Source organism: Chlorocebus sabaeus, chromosome 3 (genome assembly GCF_047675955.1).
Source record: "Chlorocebus sabaeus isolate Y175 chromosome 3, mChlSab1.0.hap1, whole genome shotgun sequence".
NCBI lineage: Eukaryota > Metazoa > Chordata > Mammalia > Primates > Cercopithecidae > Chlorocebus > Chlorocebus sabaeus.
Window position 1 is genome coordinate 92,158,691 of NC_132906.1, and position 12,763 is coordinate 92,171,453.

Genomic DNA, 12,763 nt, shown 5'->3' on the forward strand with positions numbered 1-12,763 from the left:
AGTTTTATGTATTTTTTAGTAGAGACGGGGTTTCACCATGTTAGCCAGGATGGTCTCGATCTCCTGACCTCGTGATCCGCCCGTCTCGGCCTCCCAAAGTGCTGGGATTATAGGCTTGAGCCACCTTGCCCGGCTGCTTCTATTTTTTTAACTCCCATTGTTAAATTCAAAATAAATGAGCCTCTCGTTTGTGAAGGGCATGATTACACAGTATCCAAAAAGGTCAGGCATCCCCTGTTCCATTAGCAATCAGCTTTCAAATTACTGTCACGAGATAAGCAGACATTATCCTCTGCACACATAACTCTCTGCTCAAATAAATGGCTGACAGCCTCAGCAAGCCTGGAACTTGACATCCCCAAAAGGCATGGGTTGAGATGGCTCCTGTCACCCTGCTGACAGATGCAGGGGTCAGAACAGATGGGCCAGAAGTACCTTGACTTCTGAGAACAACAGAAAGTCCCCACTGGCCCTGACGATGGACACATAAGTGAGCAGACACATCTGTGTACTGGAGATGTGCCCCCTCCAGATGTGTCCTGACTGCTGTCTAGGAGACAGGACCTAAACCAAGACAGCTGTGTGCCTCGTCTGTGCTTTAAATACTCTTTGAGCCCTTCCGTGTGGTGACAAGCATATGGTGCCGCTAGGGCTGCTGGCATCTCAGCATAATGAGAGCTGACTTTGGAGAGGAGAGGACAGCTCGGCTGAGAGCAACTGCCCCACTGTCCCCAGTGGATGCACAGAAGGCGAGAACAGTGCTGAGGCTAGCATCCGGCTCACCCTTCTTTTGTCCATGAGGATAGGTGGCCCCAGAGGATGCATTTTCTGCATTCCCTACAAGCGAGCACCATGTGGGAGGGAGGACGAGGGCAGAGCCCCGGATGCAGACTGCAGCGGCAAAAGTCATTTTCCTCCCCTCCCCTCGGTGGCCTCTCTCAAAGCTGGTCTGGTGGAAGCTACAGTATCTAGCTGGCCGTTATTTTAGTTCCTCTTTTTTCAATTCTGGCTACAATCTGGAGCCCTCACAGCCCCTTCTCCAGGTCAGCCTCTCATCCAGGCAGTTCTCTTAAGATATATGAGCTGCTCTGAGTACCAAAGCCAGAGGGTTGCCCACTGAGAGGAGCACATTGGAAAGGGGGCGTGTGCCTGCACTGTGTGCTCTTATGCACGTGTGTGCACAGGGGTGTGTACACAAGCATGTACTGCGTGTGTGTGTACATGCATGGGTGTGCACGTGTGCATTTGTGTGTGTGCATGAGTGTACACCGTGTGTGCATGTGTGCATGTATGCTTGTGTGTGTGTGCAGCAAACTCAGCTCTTACCTGGCTGTGCCAGCCTCTAAGACTTCGCACATTGCGCTCCCTTCTGAGCTCATTCTGGGAGTCCCAGGTGTCTGCTTTGGGCAGCTCCCAGCACGGCCTCAGCTCCTTCAGACCGCAGTGAAGCCAGAGGTGCCCGGGAGGACGTCTCCACTTCTTATTACCTGCTCATTAGCAGACAAGAGCAGGCAGCTCAGGGCTGGACAGGCTTCTGCTTTGTGTGAGCAGAACACTTTTTAAAGGTTTTTTGGTTTCTGTGTGTGTTTAAAGGAAAGCTTAAACCAGGGCCCCTGCCCAAATACATCATAGTACAGCCCCTTTTTCCCGCAAACTGAACTGAGATATTCCTATTCTAAGTAAACAGATTCCGAAGCCCACTTACCACTCAAAGCCTGCTCGGCCAAGCCAAATGGCACTTATACACAAACTCTGGGGTCCAGGAGGCCTGCCATGCACTTCCATAAAGGCTAAACATGTTGACCCAACAGAAAGTAGAACTTTAAAATGAGAAAGAAAAAAAAATACGGCTCCCTTGAAGACCTCACCCATCTCCCAGCCAGCCTCAGGATCAACTATTTAACAACCTCTAATTGAAAAAATTATTTAATTACACAAGTAATACATATTTATTGTGAAAAATCAGCAAGTATAGATTTTTTAAAAATAACTAAAACCACTTCTCTTTCCTCCCTGATCATCAGCATTTTCAGAGAAGGGGCTGGGAGGCCTGGCTGGGTGATTATTTTTAACTTATTAGCCTCAGATTTATTTTTTCTTTTAAAAAGAGTAAACATTGTGTTATCTCTTCTGCCAGGTATTTTTCTCTGAATGGTTGATTAGGTAGATGGTTTGTTTTGTTACTGAAATGTCGTCAGTTGCATCTGCGGCTCATACCTGCTGTCCCTGCTCTAGTTCCCACTGCACGGCCAGCCTGGCTGCGAATTAAGTGTCCACGCACCTGCCTCCACAGCACATGCTCGTGCCTGGGGCTGCCTCCTGCAGGGGGCCCGGGTGTATTTCACCAACCCCCTCTTGCTGAAGGTGCATTCGTGAGGATGCCGCACGTCCGTATTGACACCGACGGATGGTCATGGTTTGCTGTTCAGTAAAAACAAACGCACAGAAGAGGGCTATGCCCTGACCCCCGTGCCACCTGCAGCCTGTGATTCCTAACCCTGTCTTGCCCCCTCTCTGTGCAGCACACGGCGGCGGGAGACGAAGGCGGCGGCCAGTCACTGGTGTCACCGGGCAGCTGTCTGGAGGACTTCCGCGCCACGCCATTCATCGAATGCAATGGAGGCCGCGGCACCTGCCACTACTACGCCAATAAGTACAGCTTCTGGCTGACCACCATTCCCGAGCAGAGCTTCCAGGGCTCGCCCTCCGCTGACACGCTCAAGGCCGGCCTCATCCGCACACACATCAGCCGCTGCCAGGTGTGCATGAAGAACCTGTGAGCCGGCGCGTGCCAGGAAGGGCCATTTTGGTGCTTATTCTTAACTTATTACCTCAGGTGCCAACCCAAAAATTGGTTTTATTTTTTCTTAAAAAAAAAAAAAGTCTACCAAAGGAATTTGCATCCAGCAGCAGCACTTAGACCTGCCAGCCACTGTCATCGAGCGGGTGCAAGCAGTCGAGACCCCTGCAGGGCAAGCCCTGCCCATAGAAAGCCAGGAGCAACCCTGGCCCCCGTCACCCCTGCTAGATGTACCGCCTGGAGGCACAGCTAACCACTTCGCACACACCCATGTAACCACTGCACTTTCAAATGCCACAGACGACTCACATTGTTCAACGCACTTCTCGGGGTGGGATAGACGAGACAACAGCACACAGGCAGCCAGCCGTGGCCAGGGGCTCGAGGGGCTCAGGGGCTCAGGCACCCGTCCCCACATGAGGGCCCTGTGGGTGGGCCTGGCCCTGCTTTCTCCACCAGTGTTATGCCAGCTCTATGTTCTCCCAAATACCGTTGATGTGAATTACCTTCAAGGCAAAACTGTGCTTTTTATTGTAAAAAACACTGATAATCACACAGCGGTCGGTCATTCTTTTGCCACATCCCTATAGACCATTGGGTTTGGCCAAATTCAGGCGGAAGTGGAGACCTTTCTAGGCGTCATTGTCAGCCCTGCTACTTGAAGGTACACCCCATAGGGTCGGAGGTGCTGTCCCCACTGCCCCACGTTGTCCCTGAGATCTGACCCCTCCACTGCTGGGGGTGAGCTGTGCTCTTCTGACTACCCCCTCCTGTGTAACGACTACAAAATAAAACTAGTTTTGAATATTTTTAAACCCCAAGTTGCTGACTGCCTTAATCTTATCGTGTTCACAGAGCAAAACGTTTGATGAATGCAAGGCACTGCGTCCACCCATGCTGCTGTTTTTATCCATCTCAGTAGAGTTGAACCCATTCGTGGTATTGCAGCCATTTCTCAGGGAATGTGTTTATAACTCACTAATGCTTACAGAAAACACCCCATCCAGGCCAGGTGCGGTGGCTCACACCTGTAATCCCAGCACTTTGGGAGGCCGAGGCAGGTGGATCACCTGAGGTCAGGAGTTCGAGACCAGCCTGGCTAACATGGTGAAACCCCATCTCTACTAAAAATATAAAAATTTGCCGGTGCCCATAATCGCAGCTATTCGGGAGACTGAGGCAGGAGAATCACTTGAACCCGGGAGGCAGAGGTTGCAGTGAGCTGAGATTGTGCCACTGTACTCCAGCCTGGGCAACAAAAGTGAAACTCCATCTCAAGAAAAAAAAAAAGAGAAAGAATAAAAACACCCCAACCAGCACTTGTGGGAATTTGGAGAAAGGGCACTTCACAAATGTATTTCCAAAGTCATTCAGTTCGTTCCAACATAGGCTGGGTGCAGTGCCTCACATCTGTAATCCCAGTACTTTGGGAGGCTGAGGTGGGAGGATCACTTGAGCCATAGGAGTTTGAGACTAGCCTGGACAATATAGTGAGACCCCATGTCTACAAAAAAAAGTTCCCACATAACTTCCCAAGTCAAAGCTCAGTATTTCAAAGAGTCTCTGAGATTCAGCTCACAGAGTTTGATGCTGAAATGTAAGCTCAAATTGAAGTTTTCCTAAGAAAAATGTTCACATTATGAAATAAGTATCCTACCTTATAATGTTATTTGAAACAGATAAACAGCTGCTGTAGCTCATGTTCCCCCAGAAGCTGGCTGAGGCCAGGACCTCTACACAACAGGGCTATGTGGGAAGGTGATTTCAGGAGGCCTGAGTGGGACCTGGAGTGGGGAGAAACCAAGAATAAGAAAAGCCAACTCAAGGATGTGAGACTAAGGGGGTTACCAATGTGGATGGTTTAGGCTTGATCCTGCTTGGGATCCACCAAGGAAGGAGCCTCAGACGGTCCAGCCATGGCTTGGAAAGGGAAGTGTTCTCCATCAGCTGCGGTCTCGACTGGTCAGGGGTTGCCTGAGGGTGTTAATTCCCTCACACTCCCGGGTGCGCCACACACCAGCACGGCTGGGCGGGCTCCCGCCAGATGCCAGGTAGAGGTGGTAGAGGACCAGGCAGAGCTGAGACATGGTGTGTAAGGCCCCACCTGCACCTGGCCGGTCACCACGGCAATAGCTGCAGCAAAACGGTGGGCCCAGAGCATGTGAGACGGCGATCAAGAGACCAGAGCTTGCAACCACAGCAACTCTAGAAGCTGGGAAGCAGCAATTCATTCTAGACTCCACCCCCACTGCCAAGGAGGCAGCCACAAAGTATGCTGCGGTCCTGAAGACCCCTGCTCGACTGGGGTAGGCTGGATACCTTGTGTGGTGGTGATACTTCAGCGTCAGTACCCAGTGTTAAAACATCAAAGAAATGTTTCACCCTAGACCTAAAATACATGAGAAGACGAAGATCCTCAACACAATTGGTTTCCAAATGTGGATTATAAAATATAAATCAATCACAATTCATAACCCCGACATCTGTGCCAAGGAGCCCACGATCCTGCTGAAGTACAGCGAGTGGAGATGCCTCATCTGGAATCGAACCATTGGCTATCCCACACCTTGAAAATCAGAGCTCTGCCCTTCATGGACCCTGCATGTTGCATAAGACAGATTTTTCCAGGCTAGTTTCTTGGTGCCAGGAATAACTGCCCCCTGAGAGCTGAGCGTGCTTGAACCATCCACTAATCATGTGCCACATTTTCCAGAGGGTGGGTGCCCCAAAGTCAGAATCACTTCTGCCTCCCAGCTGCTTCAGACAGTGACTTTCAGCACCCCAGGCAGACACGCTGCTGGACTGTGCATAAAAATGCATCTGCAGCCATCCTGACTGGGTAGGGGTATCCAGAACATTCACAAGCCCCTGGAGAGCACATCAGCCTTTAATCCATCCAAGAAGAGCAAGTTGGCAAGGATGGCCTGGATGGGTGGCTTCAGTGAGCCGGGCCTCCGGTAAAATGAATCAAAGTACCTGTGCGTCAGAGCGACGTCAGGAGAATCAGATCAGTCACTACACGGGAACGTGCCTAAAGCTGCACGCCTGTATGCACTCGTACGTGTCCAGGACCTAAGAGGAAGGAGGGAGAGAATCGCTGCAACTTGGGAGTTCTAAATGTGTTGAGGTTGAGCACTATGATTTCAAATGCACAGTGCAGGGAAGGGAGTAGAATAATTTGGAAAGTAAATTCCACGGCATGCTAGACATGGGAGGGAAGGGTAACACGAGCTACCAGGAGGATCTTAAAGTGACAGACCAAACCCAAGCAGATGTCTTGAAGGCAACGAGGGAACAGCATCCTCACCTCCCACACGTGGTGCAGCAAGAACTTCAGTCTGCAGTCTCAGGAAGCCACCACGCTGCAAATATCTAGGAGCTGTTTGTATTCATACAGCGTAAGTTCAGCTCAGACAATAAAATGTAAGGCTGTCCTCCCCCTCCCCGCTGAGAAATAGTGTTTCTGGTTACACCTGGAGGTGGCTTTTCCTTGAGGCTGCCTTCCTGGAAAAGGGCCATCCACTTATTTAAAAAGAAAATCCTGCAGAAATTTCAGGAGCTCACTGAAGCCAGTAGGGGAAAGGTGCTGTTAATAATATAAGTAATTTGGAAATGAGTGGCGTCTCTAAGACCAAAGGCAAAGAGAACTGCACACAGCATTGTACTCTAGTGGATATAGTTGTTTCTTGCAGGAGTACTGGTGAACAGTGCTGACACCGCATTCATGCTAAAACTGAACCATTGGTTGGACACGGTGGCTCATGCCTGTAATCCCACAACAGAGAGAGACTCTGTCTCCAAAAAAAAAAAACACACACACACACACAACAACAACAACAACAAAAAGCTGAACCATTAATTAAGTGGATGGTCAGGGGGAGCCATGTTTCTTATTGGAGGAGAATTTACAGCAAAGTGGGGAAATGACACAATGATTAGAGTCAGAGATATCAGAAGAACTCAGGTTTAGCCTATTATAGACACCTATAGTCGCATAAAAAATATCTGTAGGTATGTGTATATATAGGGGTAGGTGTGTGTATATATAGGGGTAGGTGTGTGTATATATAGGGGTTAGAACACACGCATGTATTTCTTTGCTCTGTCAGCTGGGAGGGCCTGAGAGAAGCAGCCCCCAGGAGCAGTGAACACACCTGGCCCCAGATCTGGGTTTCTAACACTCTTCTCCAATAAAAGGACCCGAGGCTCCTCGGGGAGATGGCTGATTCTGAGACTGGGGCAGGAAATATAGATGGTGAGACTGGAACATCTTGTAGTGCCAGAAAGTAAGGAAGCGCTCAAATAAAACCCCAAATGGAGATATGTGGAAGTGACATGGGAGCCATCTGAAAGAGCTCCCTAAGACCCAAGACGAAGCCATCTGAACAAGAAAGTAAGATAGTATTGGATAACAACCCAAAGTATAAAATCAATATCCGTAAGTCCATTCTGAGTCCTCAGCCTTCCTCTCTAAGGATGACCTGCTGTTCCCAGCACCCAGCGAGGTCCTCAAGGCTGGACGGTGTCCGAGGAAGAGCGGCTCATGGGTGGCGCGTCTCCTGCACGGCCTGTGCCCAGCTGTGCGGGGTGGCTACGGCTCCGATGTTGACGCACGGGTGTGTGCAGCTGTGCAGTGATGCATTGGCACACGTACACCCTCCCCAGAAAAGAAGCACCTTTCCTGCTCCTACACCTCCCCGTCAGGCACTTCTCACAATTCTGCCAAAACCAAGGGAGATGAAAAACGAAATGTCACAAAGACAATGTGCCCTTTTTTTTGAGACGGAGTCTGGCTCTGTTGCCCAGGCTAGAGTGCAATGGCAGGATCTTGGCTCACTGCAGCCTCCACCTCCTGGGTTCAAGCCATTCTCCTGCCTCAGCCTCCCGAGTAGCTGGGAGAGGTGTGCACCACCACACCCAGCTAAATGTTTTTGTATTTTTTAACAAAGATGGGATTTCATCATGCTGGCCAGGCTAGTCTTGAACTCCTGACCTCAAGTGATCTCCTCCCAAAGTGCTAGGATTACAGGCATGAGCCACCCCGCCCAGCCCCAAGGCAATGTGCTTTAAAGCGATGCTGGCTTTCTCTCTGCCATTACTGAAAAAGGGAAAATCATTGCTTTCTGGCCATTTTTCTCTAGTGGCGGCTTCATGGTGACATCTCTCCGCTGGGGTTGGAGGTGGAAGAGGACGTCATCTTCTTCCTGTGTCCAGCCCCTCTGCAAAGGGCTCTCCCGGGTGCTTTTCCTGCCTCCCACTCCTCTGTGAAGTAGGGACAATATACCCCATTTCATAAAGAGATTTTCCCCAAAGATGGCAAATCAACTTGCACAAGATAACACAACACATGTACTCAGGGGGCATTCAAGCCAAACCTCTACACCGGGCTGACTTCCTAAAAACAGCGACCATTGAGCATCAAGCACGTGCCAGGCACCCGAGGCACTTCACATAACATTACCTGCGCTGTTCAGAAGCCTCAAAGGGGGGGTCATTTCCGCATACTGCCAGAGTCCCTGCACCCGAGGGGTATTTCACAATTTCACTGTACAAGCCCATTTTAATTAACTAGGTTCTTCTCGGAGGCCAGGAACACACACTTAGAGATGGGAGGCTGCAGCTGCAAAGCCACATGAGATGGGGCAGGAGGGGACTGCTGTCTTCCCAAGTTTAAAATACGCCCAGGAGCCCCCTTCCCCCACCCCACCTGCAGACTCACACTTGAGGGGACCTTGCCACATGCAGGGGTGACTCAGGGACCTTCTCCTCCCATTCATGGCCAAAGTACAAGAACAAAGGGCAGATGCATGGGGTGGAGCCCGCTCAGAAGATGTGGGTCCCATGATGACATAGACTAGCCCTAAAGCTGGAGCCATTCCTACAGAGGCCGTTTCATCCGCATGGGACAGGACCCCACTTCTCCTCTAGGTGGGACCCAATCCTTTGCCTTAAGCTGGCTTATTCTGAACTGTACACTCACAAAAATAATCCATTTTATCTGCAGGATTCCCGGGACAGGAATTCTTGCATTCAGATTATGAGGACTCTGTCCAGGGGGCTCTCACACCTCCCTCGAAGCAGGGAGAGCTCGCCCTGGCCATGGGAGCCGCCCGCCACACAGGGGTTGGTGAATGAGGCCGCCACGCAGCGAGGCTGAGGGAGAGGGTTTGGAGGTGCTACTGGGGATGACAGTGACCAGTCCCAGGCCTGCCACCTTCAGACCCAGAGCAGGCACAAGCCAACCCTGCTCACTTCACTGAGACCAGCTCCCAGGAGACAGCGTTCCAGGCCCCAATGCCTTCTCCCTGTGGGAAAATCTGGATGGGGGATTAAAAAAAAAAAAAAAAAAGGTAGGGCTGAGGCTTGTCCTGGACCCGTGGGTATCTACCATTTGCAGCCCGATCAACCAAGCCCACCTTTAGGGGAGGAAAGACAGGGCAGCAACCGGAACATGGCATTGAAAGTCCGAGGCTCATATTCCCAAGGCACCATGCCCCAGGCAGGACCTTCCACATATTTTGACATCCCAAAAAAACAGCCATTGTAGACTGAGCTGGGAGGGCCTGGTGAGGAAGTGTGGGGGGCTAGGAGCCAAGGCCTGGGCGTGTCTCACTCTGGCCACTGACACCCTGGCCCAGGACACACTTTCTCTGGCCTTGGGTCCACACATCCTCAAGCAAGGTGCTCTCCAGATCTGATCCCTGAGGGTTGGGCCAGTGGGTTCAAGGCAAACACAAAGGGAAGGGGAGGGACACAGAGCTTCATAACCACGCAAGGACGCTTGCTCTGAAGGCACCTGCTCTCCCTGGAGGAAGCAGCCTGGACCACAAGGGAGGACTGGGCCGAAGAGCTTCCGAGCAGGCAGAGGAGGCTGAGTGCAGGCGGTATTATGTGTGTGTGGGGTCTCGGCTGTGTGTGTGCGGGGTCTCGGCTGTGTGTGCAGCGTCTCGGCTGTGTGTGCAGGGTCTCTCCACTGTGTGTGCAGGGTCTCGGCTGTGTGTGCAGCGTCTCGGCTGTGTGTGTGCAGGGTCTCGGCTGTGTGTGTGTGCAGGGTCTCGGCTGTGTGTGCAGGGTCTCAGCTGTGAGTGCAGGGTCTCGGCTGTGTGTGTGTGCAGCGTCTCGGCTGTGTGTGCAGGGTCTCGGCTGTGTGTGTGTGCAGGGTCTCGGCTGTGTGTGCAGGGTCTCGGCTGTGTGTGTGTGCAGGGTCTCGGCTGTGTGTGTGTGCAGGGTCTCAGCTGTGTGTGCAGGGTCTTGGCTGTGTGTGCAGGGTCTCTCCACTGTGTGTGCAGGGTCTCGGCTGTGTGTGCAGGGTCTCTCCACTGTGTGTGCAGGGTCTCGGCTGTGTGTGCAGGGTCTCTCCACTGTGTGTGCAGGGTCTCGGCTGTGTGTGCAGCGTCTCGGCTGTGTGTGTGTGCAGGGTCTCAGCTGTGTGTGCAGGGTCTCGGCTGTGAGTGCAGGGTCTCGGCTCTGTGTGTGTGCGGCGTCTCGGCTGTGTGTGCAGCGTCTCGGCTGTGTGTGCAGGGTCTCGGCTGTGTGTGCAGGGTCTCTCCACTGTGTGTGCAGGGTCTCAGCTGTGTGTGCAGGGTCTCTCCACTGTGTGTGCAGGGTCTCTCCACTGTGTGTGCAGGGTCTCGGCTGTGTGTGCAGGGTCTCGGCTGTGAGTGCAGGGTCTCGGCTGTGTGTGTGTGCAGCGTCTCGGCTGTGTGTGCAGGGTCTCTCCACTGTGTGTGCAGCGTCTCGGCTGTGTGTGTGTGCAGCGTCTCGGCTGTGTGTGCAGGGTCTCTCCACTGTGTGTGCAGGATCTCGGCTGTGTGTGCAGGGTCTCTCCACTGTGTGTGCAGGATCTCGGCTGTGTGTGCAGCGTCTCGGCTGTGTGTGCAGGGTCTCTCCACTGTGTGTGCAGGATCTCGGCTGTGTGTGCAGTGTCTCGGCTGTGTGTGCAGGGTCTCGGCTGTGTGTGTGCAGGGTCTCGGCTGTGAGTGCAGGGTCTTGGCTGTGTGTGTGTGCAGCGTCTCGGCTGTGTGTGCAGGGTCTCTCCACTGTGTGTGCAGGGTCTCGGCTGTGTGTGTGTGCAGCGTCTCGGCTGTGTGTGTGTGCAGCGTCTCGGCTGTGTGTGCAGGGTCTCGGCTGTGTGTGCAGGGTCTCGGCTGTGAGTGCAGGGTCTCGGCTGTGTGTGTGTGCAGCGTCTCGGCTGTGTGTGCAGGGTCTCTCCACTGTGTGTGCAGCGTCTCTGCTGTGTGTGCAGCGTCTCGGCTGTGTGTGCAGGGTCTCGGCTGTGTATGCAGGGTCTCGGCTGTGAGTGCAGGGTCTCGGCTGTGTGTGTGTGCAGCGTCTCGGCTGTGTGTGCAGGGTCTCGGCTGTGTGTGCAGGGTCTCGGCTGTGTGTGCAGCGTCTCGGCTGTGTGTGCAGGGTCTCGGCTGTGTGTGCAGCATCTCGGCTGTGTGTGCAGGGTCTCTCCACTGTGTGTGCAGGGTCTCTCCACTGTGTGTGCAGGGTCTTGGCTGTGTGTGTGTGCAGCGTCTCGGCTGTGTGTGCAGGGTCTCTCCACTGTGTGTGCAGGGTCTCGGCTGTGTGTGCAGGGTCTCTCCACTGTGTGTGCAGGGTCTCGGCTGTGTGTGCAGCGTCTCGGCTGTGTGTGCAGCGTCTCGGCTGTGTGTGCAGGGTCTCTCCACTGTGTGTGCAGGGTCTCTCCACTGTGTGTGCAGGGTCTCGGCTGTGTGTGTGTGCAGCGTCTCGGCTGTGTGTGCAGGGTCTCTCCACTGTGTGTGCAGGGTCTTGGCTGTGTGTGTGTGCAGCGTCTCGGCTGTGTGTGCGGGGTCTCTCCACTGTGTGTGCAGGGTCTCTCCACTGTGTGTGTGTGCAGCGTCTCGGCTGTGTGTGCAGGGTCTCTCCACTGTGTGTGCAGGGTCTCGGCTGTGTGTGCAGCGTCTCGGCTGTGTGTGTGTGCAGCGTCTCGGCTGTGTGTGCAGGGTCTCGGCTGTGTGTGTGCAGGGTCTCGGCTGTGTGTGCAGCGTCTCGGCTGTGTGTGCAGGGTCTCGGCTGTGTGTGTGTGCAGGGTCTCGGCTGTGTGTGCAGGGTCTCGGCTGTGTGTGTGTGCAGCGTCTCGGCTGTGTGTGCAGGGTCTCTCCACTGTGTGTGCAGGGTCTCAGCTATGTGTGCAGCGTCTCGGCTGTGTGTGTGTGCAGCGTCTCGGCTGTGTGTGCAGGGTCTCTCCACTGTGTGTGCAGGGTCTCGGCTGTGAGTGCAGGGTCTCGGCTGTGAGTGCAGGGTCTCAGCTGTGTGTGCAGGGTCTCTCCACTGTGTGTGCAGGGTCTCGGCTGTGTGTGCAGGGTCTCAGCTGTGCGTGTGTGCAGCGTCTCGGCTGTGTGTGCAGGGTCTCGGCTGTGAGTGCAGGGTCTCTCCACTGTGTGTGCAGGGTCTCAGCTGTGTGTGCAGGGTCTCTCCACTGTGTGTGCAGGGTCTCGGCTGTGTGTCTGTGCAGCGTCTCGGCTGTGTGTGCAGGGTCTCGGCTGTGAGTGCAGGGTCTCTCCACTGTGTGTGCAGGGTCTCGGCTGTGTGTGCAGGGTCTCGGCTGTGTGTGCAGGGTCTCTCCACTGTGTGTGCAGGGTCTCGGCTGTGTGTGCAGGGTCTCGGCTGTGCATGTGTGCAGCGTCTCGGCTGTGAGTGCAGGGTCTCTCCACTGTGTGTGCAGCGTCTCGGCTGTGAGTGCAGGGTCTCTCCACTGTGTGTGCAGCGTCTCGGCTGTGAGTGCAGGGTCTCTCCACTGTGTGTGCAGGGTCTCAGCTGTGTGAGCAGGGTCTCAGCTGTGTATCCACCCCACCGCACCCAGCCCCTCTGTCCTGTTTCAACAATGAGGCTCGAAAGATCCAGCTCTGCGAAGTGGGAGGATGAGAGACCACTGCACACTGTGGAAAGGAGGCTGTGCTCCTAATAAGGGCACGTAAGAGGACAAGGGGCACACCC

The 12,763-nt window shown here is 53.6% G+C and overlaps 1 protein-coding gene across 1 annotated transcript in view; it reads left to right on the top strand.

Moving 5' to 3' along the window:
• The window catches only part of COL4A2 (collagen type IV alpha 2 chain), a 197,639-nt gene extending 194,024 nt beyond the window's left edge, over positions 1-3,615 (top strand). The window contains exon 48 of the mRNA XM_007960882.3: positions 2,523-3,615. Coding sequence (XP_007959073.3) covers positions 2,523-2,780 — 258 coding nt within the window. The 3' untranslated portion in view covers positions 2,781-3,615. The remainder of the gene's footprint in view (positions 1-2,522) is intronic.
• Positions 3,616-12,763: the final 9,148 nt, after the last annotated feature.